Here is a 22,862-nt window from a genome sequence, read left to right on the forward strand (position 1 = left end):
TATTGGAATATGTCTAGATATCTCTAAGGCTTTTGATATCATAAATCATACAAAACTATTGCCTAAGCTTGACAACATGGGGATTAGAGGAACATCTAACAACTGGATAAAGTCATACCTAAGCGGTCTAAAACAAGTGGTTGAAGTGCAACATCAAAATTTCATCAAACTCACTCAACACTATTCAGACTATGAAACCATTAAACACGAAGTGCCACAAGGTTCAGTTCTGGGACCTCTTCTATTTCTGTTATATGTGAATGGCCTAAACAAATTCTGCGGGAATGTCATCCAGCTTGCTGATGATACAAGTGTGATAGTGAGTGGGAAAGAAATGGAAATACTTCAGAAGTCTACAACAGAGACACTGAACAATATTGAAAACTGGTTGAGTCACAGAAAATTGGTAATAAATGTTAGTAAGACAGTTGCACTAAATTTCTATAATGTGAAAAAGTTGAGCAAACTGTTCAGATTCAGATATATGACAAAGACCTTCAGAATGTAGACAACATTAAGTTCTTAGGAGTATGGGTCCAAGATAATCTTAAATGGGGACTGAAAAAGTTTGTCAGAAGTTAAGCACTACATGCTACTTAATGAGAGTATTAGAGGGATGCTGCAACAAAGATTCTCTGAAAACTGTGTATTATGCCTATATATACTCACAACTGAAATATGGAATTATTTTCTGGGGTAACTCTTCTCTTAGCCAAAAGCCCTTTTGGCTACAAAAAAGAATTTAGGAATAATGGAAGGTGTAAAATGGAACAAAACCTGTAGACCACTCTTTATAAAGCTAGAAATCCTCCCACTTCCATGTACATATGTGTATGAGATAACTGTGAAAAAATATTCAATGGAAAATCCCACTCTCTTCCAGAAAAATGAAAATATCCACTCCTATAACACCAGGCAAAAAGGAGACTTTCATCTACAGCCCACCAACACCACCTTGCATAAAAAAGGAGCCCTGTATTATGCGAAAGTTATTTATAGTAAACTTCCCCCAGAAATTAAATCAGTAAATGACCTGGCAAATTTCAAGTCAACTGCTAAGGCGTATTTGACTTATCACTGCTTCTATAACCTCCACGAGTTCCCTCAGAAAGTTCACTAATGATTTGTGTCTTTGCCTTAGTGATGTATCACATAAATGTTACTAGAACTTTAATGGTTTACCATGTAAATGTTACTGTAATACAAATATTATTCTGCCAGTACAGTACATGAACGTTCTGCTTTAAAATATTTACTCTTTATTTTTGTACAATATTTGCTCTGTGTATCGTAACTCAGTGATCATTTAATGTGGAAATAATGATATTAATGCAAATTTAATATTTTGTTATACATTGACTTGTCCTACACCAGAATGTACTATTTGTGTACTATATGTTTACCAGGACCAATAAAACTCTACTCTACTCTACATGAGTCCACCAGACTTTGACTTGGTCCTGAAGTTGAAAAAACCTACTATTTATTTTTCATGACATTTAGATTGATTTAAAAAGCATGTTGTGTATTTTTTGATTATGAAAGGTCTTCTAAATTAGAATCTGGAGATTCAGGTTTCATCTTGCCTATGTCTAACATCACAGCATTTGTATGCAGTACATCAGCAGAGGTGCAACTCTGGGGAAGGCGTTCATCTCCGAGCCAGTGTCAGTGACATCTTGTTCAGAAATATAGTTGCAGCTGTGCTAGATTGTGCTAAACTTGTTCGGCCAACCTGTCTTTACTGGTGACCCATTTTTGTTGTGCCATAACCTATAGCAACTATTGTGCATTACGCCTGGTGTATGACTGACTTTATGGCATGGAACATTGGTGTGTGTGATTCCTGTAGTGTGTGTGAAACCAACACAATGATTCTAGAATGAAATTTTAATTCTGCAGTGGAGTGTGCGCTGATATGAAACCTCCTGGCAAATTAAAACTTTGCGCCAGACTGAGACTTGAACTTGGGTCCTTTGCCTTTCAAGAGGACATGCTCTGCTGACTGAGTTACCAAAGCAAGACACACGACCCATCCTCACAGCTTTAATTCTACGAGGACCTCATCTCCTACCTTCGAAACTTCACAGAAACTCTCCAGTGATGTCTGTTCTTTCTTGTGGCTAGTAGTCCTGGCTGCTAGGAGCACATCTGGTGTATACAGCTGGCATACTCCTGCTAGTTGTTGCACCTAGGTGTTTAAATGTGAAATCACTATTATTTGCTAACTTCAGTGCTTGGTTCCCTTTGGCAACTGGTTGCTGTGGCAGGTTAGCATTGCTGTTGTTGCGCAATTTGAAAAGTTCTGTACACTTTGTAATTTGATTTCCCGCATGTCATTTTCATGTTAAGTCATTGCTGATTGAATATTTCATGGTAACGTGTTTATCTGAAGTGTCAAAAGTGTGCTTTTTGGTATGTTTTTTGGGTCCATCACTTCACGTAAGTGTCTCCAAAACCCCAAATGCCTGATTTTTCTGTGTGTACTACTTGCTGTATCTGCTGTTCCAGTGGCCTAACTAATCATTGGAACAAGATTTTTTTTCTGTATCAAATTTGCCATTGGCAGGTGGTGGTTGTATCATATCACATTTAATAAAAGCATATTCACAGACATTGATGAGTATTGAGGAAAACTTGGAATCATCTTCCTGATTTCTGTGATGGCAAACTGTGTCATCAGGTGATCTGGCTAGAAAGGATCTGTGTTTAAACCACTAACTGTAGACTGGCCAATCTGGAAAAGAAAAGTATGAAACTTGCTATGCAACAATGAAGGTGTTTTGCATGTCACTGACAAGAGATTAGTGAAGACCCATCCACTGGAAGAAAGTGTTACAGAATTATGAATAAAAATCACAAGAACTGCAAGAAAAAGTATGATTTTTATTGTAAGGAAAACAGTTATGCAAAATGTATGATGACAAGTAATATTAGTGATGAGGTGTATCAACTGGTAGAATACAAGGAAACAGCTAATGGTACTTCAGATTCCTTAAAGCAGCAATTACGTCACATCCAAGGATCAGTTGTTAAAAATTTATACAGACTTTTTTTCTTTATTTGGATTCCAGGTGAATACATTTCATCTAGCATAGCAAAACTAAAAATAATTGTGGAATGAGTTGAACAATGGACTTGCAGATAAAAATGTAAAGGTCTTGCCAGTCCAAGAAAAAGTCTAAACAGCAGTAATGATAGCTGTGAAGATGTTAGTGCTGTGCTGATGCTAGATAGGATAAATAACTGTGTGAGCAATATGTTACAGGTGATCATTTTCATTTCCTGCTCTCATTTTGACTCTTCTTTGCCATTTTTGTTTCAGTCATTTTTAAATTTGTTGACACTGTCAGACATACTCCTGCTATGAAATTATAATGAAATCCAGACCTTTAGCTGCTTACAGGCATTGATAAATATCAACTGGGACAGTTGAAAAATGTGTGCCCCGACCGGGACTCGAACCCGGGACCTCCAGCTTACATGGCAGACGCTCTATCTGACTGAGCTACCGAGGACACAGGCAATTGTGTGGCTTCAGGGACTTATCTGTGATTATACAGACAACAAAATATACCTCAAATAAAATTATTACAAACAACATAGTGAATGAACAGTTGATCGTACAATTAGAACTGGAATGAAAGCCACTATCAGCCATTTTCAAACGAATCTACGTGCATAAATCAGAGGCTGTTGATGATGAAACAGAGAAAATGTGAAGTGAAATAGAGGCAGCATTAATATTGTCTGTTGAGAGGGAGCATAAGGGAAAAGAAATTTCTGGAGTTCTGAAGTAAATTTCAACTGTGTTCATTGTGAACACTCTTCTCCAAAACTACATGGAAAAATCTGAGAGGTGCAAAAAGAATGCACTATTAATAACAACTACAGTTATAGTTATAACACTGCAAAGAATACGCAGACGCAGGTGCAAATGAAGAATGTAACCTATATATGTTAAACAGTAGGCCTAAAGAAAAAAAAGGGGAGGACCCATTTGAACATATACAAATTCAGAAATTTTAGTTGATGACAGGGCATTTAAGGACACTATTACCAAGTATAACATAATAGAAAAAGGCAGACCAGTCTGGGTTTATGTTTATTTGGATAAGTGGTTTCGACCTTTGTTATTGTCATTTTCAGATCCAATATCAAATTACTGCAAACTGCAGTTCATCTGCAGGTGGAGATTCAGTTAGCTACTATTTTTCATTTTTAAGTTTAGAATGAATTTTACATTGTTACTGATATTGAATTATTAAAGTGGATATTTGTGTTCCTTCTGTATCTATGTTTAAAAGTTGAGTGTGTAGATAGCCTCTTTTATCTTAATAAGGTGTTTCTTTAAGAAAGTTATTTCTACATAAGCTACAGATTTTCCTTCATTCTAGCTTTATCTTTTCAGGAATGAAGTCAAAGTACTTAGAGGAGCCAATTATCTGAGAGGTTACAGTATGGCATTTATGGTTTTTACTGAAAGAACATCTTTATACATCACTGTTGTTGCTTATGCTCTTCTGGGAAATGTTATAACAGCTGATATAGTATGTATAATTATCAATATATTTTAATGAACATATTACTCTCCCATTTTCAGAATGAAGTTGCTTTACTCTGTTTTTTTTTTTTTTTTTTTTTTTTTTCAGGTTTTCACTTTAGCCCAATTTTTCAACCTTCTGCAACTTTGTTTGGCCTTATGTCTTCCACTAGCAATGCAAATGTCAGCAGAGGCCAAAGTTTCAATCTTCAGAATTCAGGTAATCACATTCTTCATTATTGTCAAATTCAAGTACAGTGACAGATGTATATAGAAAAAACAGAAATCAAACAGTACCTCCATATTACTATTCTACGTAGCATTAGAGAAAATGAACTTTGATATTCAAGATGTCAGTGATAAGTGTGGGTTCAGCAGCTTAGCACATGAATATAGTGACATAAAACACAACTTGCAGTAACCAGTTACATGACCACTCCTACATGGACATCCGTGTGTAAGTGTTTTCCAAGTCTCCTCCTAAACCATTGGGCCAATTTCAACCAAACTTGGTACACACATCCCTTACTGTCAGGCAACAACTGCTGTTTGGGTAAGAACAATCTACCTCCCATAGTTCAGGAGTTATGATGTCATAAAGACTGGGATGCTTGAAAAACTGTCACATGGTGCATGCCATTTAAATTTATTATTTCTTTTTACTAATTCTATTTGCAACACATTTGGAAACAGTGTCCACATATGCCTCTAAATGTACTTACAAAATTATGTCATGTATGACATATATATCAGGAGATATGATGCCATAAACAGTGAGATGCATGAAAAACTGCCACATCCCGCAGTACATTTAAAATTATTACTTTGTTGCTACTTACTCTATGTTTGCAGCATATTTTGCTGACAGTATTCACATAAACTGCTGAATGTACCTACATAAATACATCATTGTACAACACATAGTTCAAAAGATATGATGTCATAAACACTGAGACATATGAAGAAATGCCACATCATGCATGATGTTTTCATACTTTTATTCTTTATTACTAAGACACTTCTACAGTCATGTCAACTTAAGGAAATCCCTGACATCTGGGAGCACTTTTGACAGCTTGAACTGTGAAGTACAATCAGCTGTAGGTGAAAATGATAGCCATCTATAGAGCAATGAAAGGGTGTGCCATAGAGGCATTTACAAAATTTTGTTGTGAACACATGAGGAATCTGCACCAAGTGTATGGAGACTGTCAGGGACCATTTTTCTTAATTTGAATACTCTACTTACTCATTTGTACATTATGAGTTTCTTTGCAATATATGCCTCAGAGTTTGTATGTTTTTCTCATTCTTAGCACTTCCTACATTTCTCTTTCTTCCCTTATTCTTTGAAGTACCTCTGTATTAATCAATCTTTAGTCCACTTTGCTTTAACAATTTCCCCCCTCAACCATATTTAAAAATTATTCAAGTATTTTTTCTGTTTCTTTTGCACTGTCCTTGATTTTCTGTCATATATCTACACTAAAGATGAAATAAATGACAAGGTACCTGACTCCAAGTGTCCATTTCTGCTCAGAAGGTGGTTAAATATGGCATTAATGCACTGGTAGAAGCAATTCCTGACGGGTTTAAAACCAGTTGTCATTGATAAGATGTGACCCCCATCTCTGGTCCCTGCCAAGTAGTATCTTTTTATGACTGCTGTTGTTATACTGTGCTAAATAGCTGCAGGTGCTACATTGTTGGTTCTAAACACAGTGGACAGTTTACACTGATACAGCAACAAATCAAATTCCTTCACTATATGCTCATGGACACATCCAAATTGATAGCTGTTTTCTGTCATTCTGTCATACCTCATCGTTGACCCATCTTACAGTGCTGATTGCATACAACCGACTGGCATATACACACCACTTTGCTGTCATGACTTATGTGAACAGAGGAGAGGTTGGGGTGTGGGTCACATGGAACTTTTGTCCAGCTGTATGCCTGTAGCACTTCAAAGTTAACATTGTGGTACTTTAGGGGTGGGATGAATATTTTGCCAGGTGAGCTTATTTTCAAAATGCAATCTTTAGCTGCCCTTTCAGATTTCAAGAAATATTGTTGTTTGTCTTAGTGTAAGACTAGTGTAATTAGTTTGAAACAGTACCCACTTTTTCCAATCTTTAAACCAAGTAATGTCTACACTCATGTAACTAATTCCTTTTTTTGCAATGTTTTTATTACAGGAATATTTTGAAAGTTTTTCATCTTAACTAGTAGCAATAACTGTATTCTATTCTATGTTCATGTTGCAGGAATTTTTGTTGCAAGAGGAACATGTACCAGTACTACCAGCACCAGTCACATTAAGAGAAAGTGATAAAGAAAAACTGAAAGAAACGAAGACAGGGGTACAAATGAAGAAGTGTTCTGCTAAATGGTCTCCATCATCTATAACAGAAACGTTAACAAATATCAGTATGGAAGTCCTGCCTGGGAATTTGTGTGCTGTTATAGGTCCAGTAGGTGCGGGAAAGGTATGTACTGCATAATATTGTTCCCAAAAGGCAGCATAGTTTATTTCATTTTAGTAACCCATATTCTCTCAAATACTCTCACTAACCATTATACAGGTATATGAATAGCTTTATGTTGCTATTCTCCAGATATTGTTAACACACCACTGTGCTACGTACATCATAACACTTCAACAATACCAAACCTAGCATAGATCAAATATATAGACACACACACACACACACACACACACACACACACACACACACACCTGAATATCCTTTGTGAATACAGTGGAACTTCGCTTAATGAGCACCTCCCATAATGCGCAATTTGCAAAACAAGAAAAAAATCGTAAAAAAAAAGACTCACTTGATGAGTGATGTTTTGCATAATGAGTGCTGATAATTTCCTGTAACATCACCAACCATTTGCATGCAACAGGTGAAATGTTCAACAATATAAACACCTTTCATTTTTGGCAGCAACATATGAACAATGTCTTTAGTCTGTATTGCTGTATGGGTTTTGTGCTCTTTCTGGTACAGTCTTAATGCAGCTTGTGATCACACATTTTTCTAAACGTGTGTTCACACAATGTAATTTTTTTTATTTTTTATTTATTTATTTATTTTTTGTGCGCAAATTTTAACAACCTTCATAGAAATGTCCCTGAAGATAAAGCTGCAAGAAGACGACCATAAGGGAAAGAAAATGACCTTAGAAATGAAACATAAAATCATTGAAAAACACGAACATGGTGTGATCATTGGTGATTTAGAATGCATATACAATCAGTCTGCATCAACTATTTGCACTATCCTCAAAAACAAGGACAAGATTAAGGAGATAGATGCTTCAAAGGGAATGTCAAGAGTATCTAAACAATGGTTTTGTATTCTAGACAATGTCGAAAGGTTTCTCCTTGTATGGATAAATGAAAAGTAATTGCAAAGTGACTCTGTTGATAAGAACATCGCTTGTGAGAAGGCAGGAATGATTTTTGCTGACCTCGTTAAGAAGGTGCCAGGATCATCAGCAGCCAAAGAAGTGTTTAAGGGAAGCTGTAGCTGGTTCAAGAAGTTGAAGAGAAGAACTGGCGTCAGCAACATTGTGAGGCAAAACAAAGCAGCCAGCTCTGACATAAAGGCAGCAGAGAACTTCATCAGCAACTTCAAGATGCACATAGATTCTGAGGGTTATCTGCTGCAACAGGTTTTAAATTGTCACAAGATGGGTCTACTCTGAAAAAGATGCCGAAGCGTACCTTTAAAACAGCAGAGGAGAATGCATTGCCCAGTCACAAGCCACTGAAAGACCATCTTGCCCTGCTGTTCTGTGCCAGTGCAAGTGGTGATTTGAAAATTAAATGCTGCTTGCTTACCATTCAAAAAAGCCCGCCCAGCTAGCCAAGTGGTCTAACGCACTGCTACCCAAGCGGGAAGGCATGCTGGTCCTTGGCACGAATCCGCCCGGTGGATTAGTGGCGAGGTCCAATGTGCTGGCCAGCCTGTGGATGGTTTTTAAGGTAATTTTCCATCTACCTCGGTGAATGTGATGAGCTGGTTCCCCTTATTCCACCTCAGTTACACTATGTCAGTGATTGCTGCGCAAAGATCATTTACACATATTCATACACTATAATTATTCTACCACGCAAACATTTGGAGTTACACTGACGAAGGGGGCCAAACCGCACAATAACCCTGGGTTCAAGGTGGGTCAGTAGTGGGGTAGGTGGACTGCTGTGGCCTGTTGTGGGGTTGTGAACCACTGAGGGCTATGGTGGGATGAAGCATCTCTGCCGTTTCTAGGTCCCGGGTTGAATACATACGTACCATTCAGAAACTCCACGAGCCTTCAAGAAGTGTAAAGTCCAGAAGAGCAGGTTAAATGTGATGTGGAGGTCCAAAAAAAAGAAAAGGCTTGGGTGACCTGTGATCTTTTTTGTGGTTGGTGGATCAATGAAGTGTTTGGTCCTACAATGAAAAAATATCTGCTTGAGGTGAATTTGCCATTTCGTGTCTTGCTTGTTATGGACAATGCTCCTGCCCATTCTATAGGCCTAAACGACTACCTCCTTGAAGAATTTCAGTGCATCAGCATCCAGTTTCTGCCTCCCAACATTACTCCATTGCTCCAGCCTATGGACCAGCAGATTATTTCTAACTTTAAGAAGCTCTACACCAAAGCACTCTTCAAGTATTACTTTGAGTTGACTGAAGCTACCATTATCACTCCCAGAGACTTTTGGAAATATCGCTACAACATCGCTATCTGCATCAAATGATCAAAAAAGCTTGGGAGAAGCTTTGTCAGGAGTGCACTGTCGAGTGTGACTCTGAGGCATTTGAGTCAGTACCTGTGGAGCCTGTAGTCAACAAGATTGTGTCTTTGGTCAAAAGAATGGGACTAGAAGTGGATAGCTTGTGGAAGATTGCAGGCAAGAAATGACCACTGAAGAGCTAATGGAGTTGCAGTGAGTTTCACAGCAGGAAGTTGTGGAGAGGAGTTCCTCAGAGGAGGAGGAGGGGGCAGTAACAGTAAATCAGCAGTCTTCTGGCACAATAAGAGAAATAATGAAAGCATGGGAAGAGGTTGCATTGTACATTGAAAATCATCACCATGATAAAGTAGTGGCTGCATGTGCCACAAATTTATTTGACGATAACACTGTGTTGCATTTTCTATAGATAGCTTCCTACTAAAAAGAATTTGTTATGTGTTTTGAATAATAAAGTACATAAAACAGTAAGTATAATTTTCTTTGAATAACTGGCATGAATAAGATAAAACTTTTAGAACTTGTTCCGCATGAAACGTGTTATCAGATTTTATATTAATTTATGTCAGATAAATTGTTTCATTTAATGATTGTTTTGCAGTAAATAAGCAACATACTGGAACAAATTATGCTCGCTATGTGAGGTTCCACTGCACATATAAAATTTCTGAAGAACCGACATGAATATCGTTACCTATTTGTACATGTACTTATATTTCACAGATATTCTTCACATTCTTTCCGAGGTAATAAATCACTTTTAAGTAGACCACAGATCTTCAGATTAAAACCTATTCATTTCCTTATTTCGTAGTCACAAAAAAACTTGTATACATGCATTTCATGACCAAGTAAACTGGAAGCCCTTAATTTCATAGCAACTAAAACAGCCTATTTTGTCTGTTTTTGCAAAATCTTAAAGTGTACCTATTTCTTTAGTGTAAGATAAAATTCTTGTATTTTCAAAAGATTATAATTGTTTGGAAGATTTGAGGATTGCAGGATTCAAGGTGATATCTGAAAAAAAATCTGTAGCTTATAGAGTCCTGGTCGACTGCCATTTTCCACAAAGAAAGTTTTTCATAGGGCTTGAACCGACCTCAGATGAAAAAAATAAGTACAAGAGGAGAGTTACAGGTTCCTAGCCATTGTAGTGAAAAAAAGCCTCACCTCTCCTCTTGGTGATATGTGGGCTCTCATTGTAGGGAAGCAAGGCCCTTGTCAAAGTTTTGTTATCCACCCGCCAAACTAAACTAGTAAGTAATGTACTGACAAGCGTATAATGTGTAACATGTTCACTGTTCAAAATCTATTCTAGTTTCAGTGTGTGAATATTTAAACAGAAGAAAATGCTGAAATCAACTAGTTCAAAGCTTAGTCGTATAAGACAGAGGGTGCCAACCTTACTGCACTGTATGACAGATTGTAGATTATATGCTGAAAAGCATGCAACAGAGAGATTAGTTGTTATGTTTTTATGCCTTCTAGTTCTCACAGAACTGGATGTATGGGAGGGGGTGGGGGGCAAGCCGGGGTATCTGTTCTGGGTGGCAATTTCAGGGTGCGCCAAATTCATATCCTTGAAGAAAAAGACTTTGTTTCACAAAGCACCAAGCATCCAGTGCACATCATCTGTTGATTATTCGTATGATTTTGAAATGCATACCTGTTTGTTCTTGAACATTTTTGAATACATTCTAAGTTGATTTCTGAACAAATCATAAGTTGATTTTTGAATGCGAGCATAGTGTATGTGATGTCTGTGACTAGGGAATCCCCATCGCATCAAGAAATAAAAAACTTCTCTGCAGACAAAATGGGATGGGGCTATACCAGCTGAGCTGAGTAAATCCTAACTGGTGAACACCAATCTCTGTTTGTTTATGTGGTTGATTGGGTGTGTGGGTGATAAGCATTGTTGTAATTATTAACGAAATCCATAGACTGAGACTACCATAGTGGAAATAAACAACTAACAGAAAAAAAACAGATAAGAAAGTTTACAGATTATCTTCTTAGTGAAGCCAAGAAAACGAAATTTTTACAGAAAATTTTTGCCAGAGCACTCCACTGCTAAGGGCCAGTTGTACAGATCCCAGTTAGCAGCTGCTTAAGTTCTGTTCTTGGAATAGCACGGAAAATGTGTTGTACAAACATGTAATGACGCCTAACTGGAGAATAAATGTGGAATAACTAAACCAGTGATTGTGGCAGGGTTAATGAAGTTAACTAGACAAAAAGTTTTGACATTGGCAGGAATTAGTGATGACAAGATTGTTTGCCAGAATGAGGAAGGAAAAGAAACAGGGACATCATGTAAATTATACAAAATAATGTTATGATTCCAAATTTATATAAAAATTTCGTTCTACTGCTGCTTTTTGATCTTGTGCTTGAGAAACTGGAGCATATGACTGAAATGTGGAACTATTTCCTAATATGAAACTTTTTGCTTGTAGTAGGTCTCATAGGCATTTGATATTGATACTTCATGAATTATATTCTGTTGTGTTATTTATGTAAATGAGGTAGATGACAATGATCATTTGTGCCAAAAAAGCTCGCATGTGTTACAATTGTTAGAATATTAGAAAGGCCTATTTCATTTTATCTATCAGGCAGTGACAAAATAGATGTAATCAAATCGAGAAAACACCATAGTCTTTGGTACTACTCGTATTAACAGCTTTCTTAATATTGGACAACAACATTTTGATTTTTGATATAGCTAAAAATTTGGAGGAACTTCAATGAGATAAATGATTCTTCTGCAGAAAGGAAAGCACATTGTGTAAAGCTGTAACAAGATTACGGAGAATAAAAGTGCTGACCTAAGGATTGAAGAAATGTGTACTGGATGCTTGTCTTATTTAATTTTACATCACACAAAAGAGAAAGTTATTAGCTAACAGGCAATGAAAAGTGCAAATTTTCTGAAGAGTTCTTGTTCTCCTGGTCACAAAGAATCCAACCAAGTATTCTCTGTGAGGAGCTTTTTCCTTTAAAAAAAAATCATTGTCCTGAATATAGGTTTGTTGGCTTCAATTACAAAATATACTTGTTTGACATGCAATAGAAGAATGCTGTGTGAAAAGGCATGGCACTGTAGTTTAGCACACTTAAGACCAAATAACATCTTACGTTTCCTTGAGTGTATATGTTTTATGTATCAACCTCTTCAGAAAGATTTGCACTACATCATGAACATATTTCTTATTTTTTTCAAACTTTTGATGTCCTGTGTCAAATGCTCGATCAAGTTCTTGTTGCCCCAGGTCCAGAAATATCATAGATCTGGGGCTGGTTTCTCAAGCCATTTTGGAATTGCAAATTTCTTCTCACATCTTTCAACAACTCAGCATATGTGAAGCAGATTATTTTCTAAATATTGTTTAAAGCTGAACTAGACTCAGCTGCTCACTTTTATTATAATTTTAAAGTTGCTGAGTCCACCTTTGATATAAAGGAAAAGTAAGCAATGTGAAAATGTCACACTGGTAGGACAAGGCATAAATATTTTTAAAATGATGCACCTAGTTTTGATTTTTTTGTAAGTTTTGAGTTGTAATGAACATCTGTTCAGGATTGAGGATGGTTCTAAAACTAAAGTTGCTAGACTGTATTGTATGTTTTCTTAATTTTATTTTTCCAAAATTAAGTGCGGTGTCCCTTAACAAAACCATATACTTTTTATGTGCCCTTCATTGTAGCACCTTGTTTCTTTCTTGTATTAGGTTCCCAGTGATAGAAAAGTCTGCCAGCAAGCAGTGGTACTTAAAGAAAATGTTGACAGAAAGAAAGACTGAAGCAAACGCTTTTAATTAAGGCAGCTGATGAATCCGCAAAAAAGAACCAGTTTTGCAGTGACTTATGCCATACTCTTGAGGCTGTAAACAACCCTTTTCAAAAACAAAAAAATCCCATTTTAAATTGTTTTCTTGAGAAGCACTGTCAATCAGTTTGTTCCTGCAGATTCAACATTACCTAAAAATTATGTGGATTCATCTTACAGTGACCCATTGCACAGAATGCACAGCTATTGGGGAGTCTTGCACATGGATTTCTATTGATGAAACTATTGACAATGTTGGTCAGTACACTGTAAAATGCCATCCTTAAATGTGTGTGAGGAGGGAAGCATTTTGATTACCACTGATGCTGAGTGAGAAAAAATTTACAGTTTCTCTCATTCTATCTGTAGTCGGTCAGTGGTAATACTGAATTCTCAATCATATCACTGGAGCAACTTAATAATTTGGGCCTCCACCATTCACAAGTACAACGATGAGTGAAAACTAGAAAATATTAATCACAGTTAATGAAAGTTCACATAATAATTTAGCTGTCCCATATGATGGGATACTCAACTTTAATATCCTCAGGGGGTTTTGCTTGAGAAAGTCCTAGAATTTGGTGTCACTGTTGTACTAATTATTAAATAAAACACAGAGAATATCATTTTTCTTGCCGTATACTTGGGCTGATTGTCATGTACATTGGTGGAATATACATTGGCCATTTGACAGCTTCTGAAAGACTCTCACAAAAGCAACTTCCGAAAGACAATGATGCAGACTGACTTTGTAACTCATGCACCTCTTCCTTTTATGGAATTGTGGATATGAATCGTAATATATGTAATAAACAGTTCCCAAGTTTTCTATATACACATATATTTTACCATAAATACTGATCCATTTGAAAACTGCATGAAGTACAAAGGCAAACTGAATTAAACATGGCAGCTTGTCAGAGCAGTTAATATTCCAAAGATTGTAATTTGTGTGGTCGATGTAACCTATTGACGCCACACAGCCCCCCCCCCCCCTCCCACAGTATGGAGTATGGCCTATGAGACCCGAGAGGGGGTTGTGTGGGTGTCAGCATCAGTGTGAGTGGTATGAGGCAGCAGGCACATGACCGGAAGCTCCATCTCCATCGAGGGTCGGTGTGCGAAGGTGCGGAAGGTGGCCGCCGGGCCAACTCGTAATCCGAAAACCTGCGGGTGGGAATGATGCGTAGGCCAACTCGGGAGTAGCGGTACAGGAGAGGAGGTGGTGTGTGACTGTGCCTTCCCCGAATGCAGACTGAGCCGTCCGAAGAAATGAAAGCTCGAACACATGACGGGTCGCACTCTTGTGGGAAAGACAAGCTGTGCACTATCTTGACGTTGAGTCCTCAGTGAGGTCAGGTCTGTGCTGTTGGTGATCAGTAAAAGCACATGATTATCTAACACCATAATCAACATGCCGTCAACGCGGTCAGGTAGTACATTGCAGCGCAAAATGAAGGACGGGTTGTCCGCGTCTCTAGTACCTGTAATGTCTTCAAAACCTATGATTGGGGATGATGCTGACATGCCTGAGGAACCCGCGAACTGCGGTGGTGAATCGTTGGGCGGAGAAAACCCAACCGTAGGTTGAATGGACTCATTAGCGGGTTTGTCAGAAGAACACCTGCTCGCGGAGTCTGACTGGGACGGCAGAGAGTGGTCAGACTACGAAGGCAGGCTTGAGCCTGTGTAGAGAAACAGTTTGTGGGCGATCTTTTATCATGATGTCGAATGTCGTCTCGCCCCTCTGGAGTACTTAGAAGGGGCCGAGGTAAGGGGGTTGTAAGGGTTGTCTGACAGAGTCGTCGCTGAGCATGATGTGTGAGCAAGAGCTGAATGCAGTTGGCACGTAAGTGTCAGGTGGGGAATGGCTGACAGATGGGTGAGACCAGATGTGGCTTAAATTCAAGGAAATAGTATCGGCAAAAATTGAGAGATTTATACCAAATAAATTAACAAACGACGGAGCTGATCCTCCTTGATACACAAAACAGGTTAAAACGCTGTTGCAAAAACAACGAAACAAACATGCCAAATTTAAACAGACACAAAATCCTAAAGATTGGCAATCTTTTACAGAAGCTTGAGATTTAGCGTGAACTTCCATGTGAGATGCTTATAACAGTTTTCACAACGAAACTTTGTCTCCAAACCTGGCAGAAAATCCAAAGAGATTCTGGTCCTGTGTGAAGTATGTTAGTGGCAAGAGACAATCAATGCCTTCTCTGCGTGATAGCAATGGAGATAGTATCAAAGACAGTGCTGCCAAAGCAGAGTTACTAAAGTCAGCCTTCTGAAATGCCTTCACAAAAGAAGACGAAGTAAATATTCCAGTATTCGAATCGAGAACAACTGCCAACATGAGTCACGTAGAAGTATATATCCTCGGTGTAGTGAAGCAACATAATCACTTAATAGAAGCAAGTCTTCCAGTCCAGACTGTACACCAATTAGGTTCCTTTCAGAGTATGCTGATGCATTAGCCCCATACTTAACAATCATATAGAACCGTTCATTCGACGAAAGACCCATACCCAGAGACTGGAAAGTTGCTCAGGTCACACCAATATTCAAGAAATGTAGTAGGAGTAATCCACTAAATTACAGGCCCAAATCATTAATGTCGATATGCAGCAGGATTTTGGAACATATATTGTGTTCAAACATTATGAATTACCTCAAAGAAAACTGTCTATCGACACACAGTCAACATGGGTTTAGAAAACATCGTTCCTGTGAAACAGAACTAGCTCTTTATTCACATGAAGTGTTGAGTGCTATTGACAAGGGATTTCAGATCGATTCCATATTTCTAGATTTCCAGAAGGCTTTTGACACTGTACCACACAAGTGGCTCATAGTGAAATTGCACGCTTGTGGAATATCATCTCAGTTATATGAATGGATTTGTGATTTCCTGTCAGAGAGGCCACAGTTCATAGTAATTGATGGAAAGTCATCGAGTAAAACAGAAGTGATTGCAGGCGTTCCCCAAGATATTGTTATAGGCCCTTTGCTGTTCCTTATCTATATAAACGATTTGGGAGACAATCTGAGCGGCCGTTTTGGGTTGTTTATCGATTAAATAAATCATCAGAAGATGAAAAAAAAAATTGCAAAACGATTTAGAAAAGATATCTCAATGGTGCGAAAATTGGCAGTTGACCCTAAATAATAAAAAGTGTGAGATCACCCACATGAGTGCTTTGGTTACACGATAAATCATTCTAATCTAAAAGCTATGAATCCAACTAAATACCTAGGTATTACAATTACGAACAAGTTAAATTGGAAGGAAGACATAGAAAATGTTGTGGGGAAGGCTATCCAAAGACTCCGTTTTACTGGCAGGACAGTTAGAAAATGTAACAGATCTTCTATGGAGACTGCCTACACTACGCTTGTACATCCTATTTTAGAATACTGCTGTGCCGTGTGGGATCCTTACCAGGTAGGACTGATGGAGTACATCGAAAAAGTTCAAAGAATGGCAGCATGTTTAGTATTATCACGAAATATGGGAGAGGGTGACACAGAAATGATACAGGATTTGGGGTGGACATCATTAAAAGAAAGGTGTTTTTTGTTGTGACGGACTCTTCTCACGAAATTCCAATCACCAACTTTCTCATCCGAATGTGAAAATATTTTGTTGACACTGACCTACATAGGGTGAAATGCTCACCAAGATAAAATAAGGGAAATTAGAGCACGTACGAAAAGATACAGGTGTTCGCTCTTTCCGCGCACTATACAAGATTGGAATAATAGAGAATTGTGAAGGTGGTTTGATGAAACCTCTGCCAGGCACTTAAATGTGATTTGCAGAGTATCCATGTAGATGTAGATAATCAATATATCAAACTACGCAACACAACATTTCCACTGTATCATGAGGGTTATTGCAGGACTATTATTGGTTATTATCTGTGTTATTGTTTCCATGGCATGTAAATGTGACTTCAGCAAAAAATAATATTGACAGAATATCATCACAACCGATGTTTGACCAATGCTAAAATTCCAGTTTTACAGCTCTTTCTCCTGTATGAATATGAAGTTAAAGTGTAGGACAAGAAGTACAACCTTTCTGCATGTAATGTACAACATACACGTCTGCCATTGATCTCCAGGTCCACCCTGGATTCCACCCAAATGTGCATACGGGTACCATGGCACCCACAAAGAATGGTGTGATCCATGAATGTCCTATGAGGAAATACATGAAGGAGGTCACTGGGATTCAACCATTGTTTGGTATGGACCTGTTTAGTGCTGAAGATGATTTAGCAGATGTGAAGGCTTTCAGCTTTTGCACCTCAAGGGTGTGACCAAACCATAATGGCAGTCCATTTGGGGGTGGATGGAAAGGGTATGTGGTAAGATGTTTAGTACTATTGTTGGTCAAAACCGTCAGAAACTGTCCAATGCAAACTGTGGCCTGTTGTCAGTGATCAACGTGCAGGACGAACCTTCTGTTGCAAAGATCTGCACCAGGGCTCCCACTGCTGCTGCTGTTGTTGGCTGCTGGAGATGGATGGCATTTAAGGGAAATGGGGGAAGAAGTCGATGATGATAAGCCACATGCACCCCAGGAAAGTGCCTGTGAAGCTGTCATGAACTCAGTCCAGTGGCTGTGTCAATTCAGGCCACAGTAAGAAGGACTCGGGTGGGGCTGGTTGGTGTGCCTGGTAAACTGTACACTGTCGCACAACCTGCTCAACATTGTTGCCCATATGGGGCAGTGTACATAGCTGTGTGCCAGTTTCTTCATTGTGGAATTCCTCTTGTGGGATTGGTGCATGAGCTGCAGCATCCAACATTGCTGGGGGGACAGCACCAGCACCTGGCATCTTCCATAAAGAGCATCACACCTAGCCAAACCTGAAGATGGTGTGACCAGTGAAATAAACATTGAAGGCCAGTTGGATCTGCACCAGAAAGCGTGGGAGGCCAATATGATCAGACATATTGCAGGACCTGTTAATGAAACTGGTCGCACCTAGTTGTCGTTGCACTGTCCTAGGAATTTGATAGGGAACTCATCAAGTGATCGCTCCAGTTGGCTATCTAACTGAAAACAAAATATTTCCTGACTGTAAAATTCAGGATCTGGACTCATCAAGTCTTAAGGTAGCACACCCATGTTGGAATACTAAGCACAAATGCAATAATAAATGGATTATTGAAATTCGACCAAGTAGGGACCCATCGATGAAGGTAGGGCATCATATGCTCTGTCAGTTTAACCGTGGGTCCAAAAAGTGATTTATCATCAGAGACGAAATGAAATTTTCAATCATACAAAAAATGCATGATATAACAAGGAAAACTATCTAATTTTGACCATATAATGTACTGGATAGATAAAAAATCTACTCAACAAGCAGCAGCAGAACACACACATAAAAGGAGGCTATGATTGGACAAGCTCTTGGAGCCATTGGCTCCTTCTTCAGGCAGAAGAGTTGAGTGAGTGGTTACTTCCTCAGGCAAAAGGGTTGAGCCCAATTGTAACCTTCTTTTATGTGTGTGTTCTGCCACTGCTTGGTGAGTAGATTTTTTATCTATCCAATTAAAAAAAATGCTTGATGTATGTTTACAAAATGTCATGGCCAACACTTCTATTTCAATCTGTGAGTAATGTTGGAGTAAGTTCCTTTGACATAAATGCGATTGGCATCTCCTTTCTATTCACTTAACTTATGAGAGAGAACAGCCCATATGGTATGTGGAGATGTGTCTATGGACAGCTGATTTTAACCTCTGATTTCACTCTGTGGATTATTATTGAAAAGATACATCTTTCTTATGGAGACAATTTAACAGCTGGGATGCATAGTAGTTCACTTTTCCTAGATACGTGCAGATGATTAATGGATTTAGGCACAGGCACATTCTGAATTGTAGTAGTAGTAGCTTTATTCATCCATAGAACTCTTTTTACAAGGATATAGGATATTTGAAAGTATTTACAAGTTTAGACCAATTTAAAGTAAGCTAGTTTGTATACACATACATTTATAGACATCTAGTTAGAGCCAATCATTAGATTTACACTTGGTATACAATACTTTTTTTACAAATAACTTATTAAATAATGTAATGCCACACTGTTCAGTCATATCTCATTACCAGTCACTGCACACACTACACACACATTGTTTCATAACACATCACTCACTACACACACAAACAGAAACACACACTGGTGATCTCTGGACCATTTTATGTACCACAACTTCCCATTTGCTATCCTGAAAAAATGAGTCAGCATTCCTCTATAATGAATGAGATGTTGAGCTCAGAAACAGGAAGAGGTGTTAGTATTGTGCTGTGCACAGCTTGGGGATAAGTTTTTCTAGAAAAGGAAAAAAAATGTAGTGTGAAGATGTTATGTGGAAAGTTGGATGTTTTATAATCATTATTATTATTTATTTGTATAACTTTTTTTTACCAAACCCCTACTCTGTTTTATCTAAGTAGTCCTTCAATGTATAAGATGTATTGCATAACAAGTACTTTTTAGCTGCCATTTTAAATAAGTGTATTTTTATAATTTCTTTAATCTCTTTTGGTAATTTATCGTACAGTTTTATAACTTGGTAGAAAATGCTGTTTTGAGTTTTATGTTTATTTTTTCTTGGTAAATGTAAGTTGAGTCTAGCCCTTGTTCCATGGTCATGGACAGAGCTGTTTGTGCAGTAATTACCAATGTTATTTTTGATGTGTACAACTGACTGGTAAATGTATTCGCATGGAGCAGTTAAAATCCCCAGTATTTTTGAACAGATCTTTACAACGAGCTTGACTAGTATTTTTGGTTATTATTCTTATGGCTCTTTTCTGGAGTTTGAAAATTGTGTTCATATTTTGTGCATTTGTTCCCCAGAAAAGAATGCCATAGCTAAGAATTGAGTGTACATATGAATAGTATGTAACTAAAAGACACTGCATGTTACACACTGATGATAGTATTCTAAGGGCATAACATGCTGATGGCGTTCTGTTTGCAAGTACCTTTGTGTGTTCACACCACTTCAACTGAGAATCAATATTCATTCCTAGAAAATTTGCATTTGTTACACAGTCTACAAGGGTGCCATCTACATTTAATTTAACTTGTCATTTTCCGTCTTCAAACTGAAATTCATGGCATTAGTATTCTTTACCTTTCTTAAGCAAAGCTACATTTCTTGCCTGATTTAACTGCTCTGGAAGTGTCCCTGATGTGAGGGAATCATTTATTATACTTGTTAAGGAGTCTTGTATAATCTCTATGTATTGTTTCAGTACACACATTGGTACTTCATGTAAGCCTACTGACCTTTTTATTTTTTAGTTTTTGAACAGTTTTTTCACTTCATACTCTGTGGTTGGAAGTAACATCAAGGTATTTAGTGGATCATTATTTACAGGGGTTATATTTGTTTGGGGGAATTTTTGCTGTAACTTCTCCGCAATACTTGAAAAATGCTCATTTACATAGTTTGCTAAGTGCTGTGGATCATTTATTACTTTATCCCCCCCTCCCTTAGCAGTATGCTGTTCTGCATTTGTTTGCTTCTCCCCATTTCATTTTTTATAACATCCCAGACTGCTTTGCTTTTATTCTCTGTATTATGTATTATTTTGTCACTAAATGACTTTTTTGCAGCAATCACCACCTTCCTATGGATCTTTTTGTATCTGTGATAGAAATTTACGAATTCTGGATCATTGTGACTCTTTTTCATGGAACTGAGTTATTTAAGTGTTTGGGAGGACTTCTTAATATCTGTTGTTATCCATCTGTTTTTGTGAGATGTTGATACGGACATGTATACTTTTTGAAATGCCTTTTCAAAGTTCAATTTCAACAATGTGGAGAATTTGGAGAATTTCATATTCACATTGATTTCCTTATACACTTCATCCCAACTATGTTTTGCTACTTCTTTTGAAAAATCTATTGATTTCTGATAGATGTCATTTGTAGGCTTGTAGTTTAGGGAATTATTTGATGCCTGATTTTACTGTTGTTATTTGACAGAGGTGGTCTGATAGTCCGAGATCTTTTACTGCTTCATGATATTTATCCCTGTCCATATTTGTGGCCACATGATGCAGTCACTGTACTAATCCTTGTTGCACTCTTGACCAATAGCCTTTACATATTCTGTGGTTTGCAGAAGGCCCTTTTTGCTGATGATATAAACTAAATAAATGAGCAAATGTTGAAAGAAGATGCATCTTAAAAGTTACACTTAAGTCCTTTATGTGCAAAGGCCACAAAAGCCACTTGGATATTATGTTTGTCTGTTGTGCGGCTAGTGCCCAGAATATCAATAAGGTAATTTACTCAATACAGAATTGTGGCAAAAGTCTGTTACACAAATCTCTGGAATATGGCGAGGGCACTAGCCAGGCCAAAAGGCAGTCTGTTGTATTGGTGTAGTGCAAATTACTTGGTCAAGACTAATATCTCCAGTGATTCTTTATCGAGATGCACTTAAAAACATGCCTTTGTGGGAACAATTTTGTAGAATAGCTTACTAACAGAAATTTTAGGAAAGAGTTCATCTATATTAGTTTAGGGTTAAGAATCAGTGTCTGCTTGATTGTAGCGTTCATGTTTCCTTCCCAACAATCTTAACCTCATACTTAGTGTTCAGTGGATTGAGGTGGGCTTTGCAAAATCCTGGGCTTGCTGTTGGCTTTAAGACAATATGCGACTGAAAAGCAACTGCTTTCCCTAAACCAGAAATTAAGTAAAAAAATGTCAATGACAGCATAAGTTACTGATGAGCTGATGGAGTGTATTAAAAATGTGAAAAAATCCAAGAGCAGAATATGCATCAAGGTCAAATATATTCTCAACCAACAGATTCACAGTGACCAAACATGACAATGTTTTAAAAGCCTGGTGATAAGTGGCCATCAGTTGCATATGACTTAGAAGTGGTACCTTACGGTGACCATCAGCCCACAACTTTGTTTGCTTTGTACTGAGCAAGGTACCGTGCACACTCTGGCTGGTTTATCACTGAAACTGATACACTGGTATCTAAAGAAAAGTCACTGGAATGTATTGCACTGTTGCGTACTGCAAAATTTTATGTGGCAACAACATATAACCACTGCCTGAAATATTATTAATGTGCATCAAATGGTACCACTGCTTGGTGCCTGCTGTGCTGTGGCATGCCTCTGCAATGTGACACTCACAATATTCATCCTTATAATGTGGACATTCCTGGTTGGGATGTGAAGAAAAACAATCTAGACAACTCGGAAACAAAGTTATCACCATGAACACCACCTGCTACTAGCTTGTGGTCGTAGAGAATGCAGCTAGACAGTTGCTGCTGAACGGAACATATTCACTATTTTAGAGTTTATGGCAGCATCTCACTGCACTGTATCATTACAGCTCTGGACCACCTGGGAAATATCAAAGATGCTGACAAATTTGGTTGCACTGCTTACAATATTTCAAATTCATTCAGAATTGGCAGCACTTGAGATAGGGAGGGATCTGATTAACTTAAATCTTGTATGAGGATCTCGTCATCTGGGGCTAAGTGAGTCATTATATCACAAATTAAACTTTCTGTTTATGAGTGATCTCATTCAAACATAAATTTGCGAATATACTGAACCCCTGCAATTCCACAAACCAAGCTGCATAACTGCAGTGTATGACCTGCATTGTTGTAAGAATCCTAGCTCCATTGCTGGATGAGCACAACATT

General features: G+C 37.9%; 1 protein-coding gene and 1 non-coding gene across 2 annotated transcripts in view; one reads left to right on the forward strand and one right to left on the reverse strand.

Moving 5' to 3' along the window:
• The window catches only part of LOC124776028 (probable multidrug resistance-associated protein lethal(2)03659), a 183,192-nt gene that overhangs the window by 68,662 nt on the left and 91,668 nt on the right, over positions 1–22,862 (forward strand). Inside the window, exons 7-9 of the mRNA XM_047250867.1 lie at positions 4,412–4,550; positions 4,653–4,763; positions 6,811–7,032. Coding sequence (XP_047106823.1) covers positions 4,412–4,550; positions 4,653–4,763; positions 6,811–7,032 — 472 coding nt within the window. The remainder of the gene's footprint in view (positions 1–4,411; positions 4,551–4,652; positions 4,764–6,810; positions 7,033–22,862) is intronic.
• On the reverse strand, positions 3,445–3,518 carry Trnat-ugu. Its single transcript has one exon. It is a non-coding gene; the product is annotated as a tRNA-Thr (tRNA).

Source organism: Schistocerca piceifrons, chromosome 2, assembly GCF_021461385.2.
Source record: "Schistocerca piceifrons isolate TAMUIC-IGC-003096 chromosome 2, iqSchPice1.1, whole genome shotgun sequence".
Lineage (NCBI taxonomy): Eukaryota > Metazoa > Arthropoda > Insecta > Orthoptera > Acrididae > Schistocerca > Schistocerca piceifrons.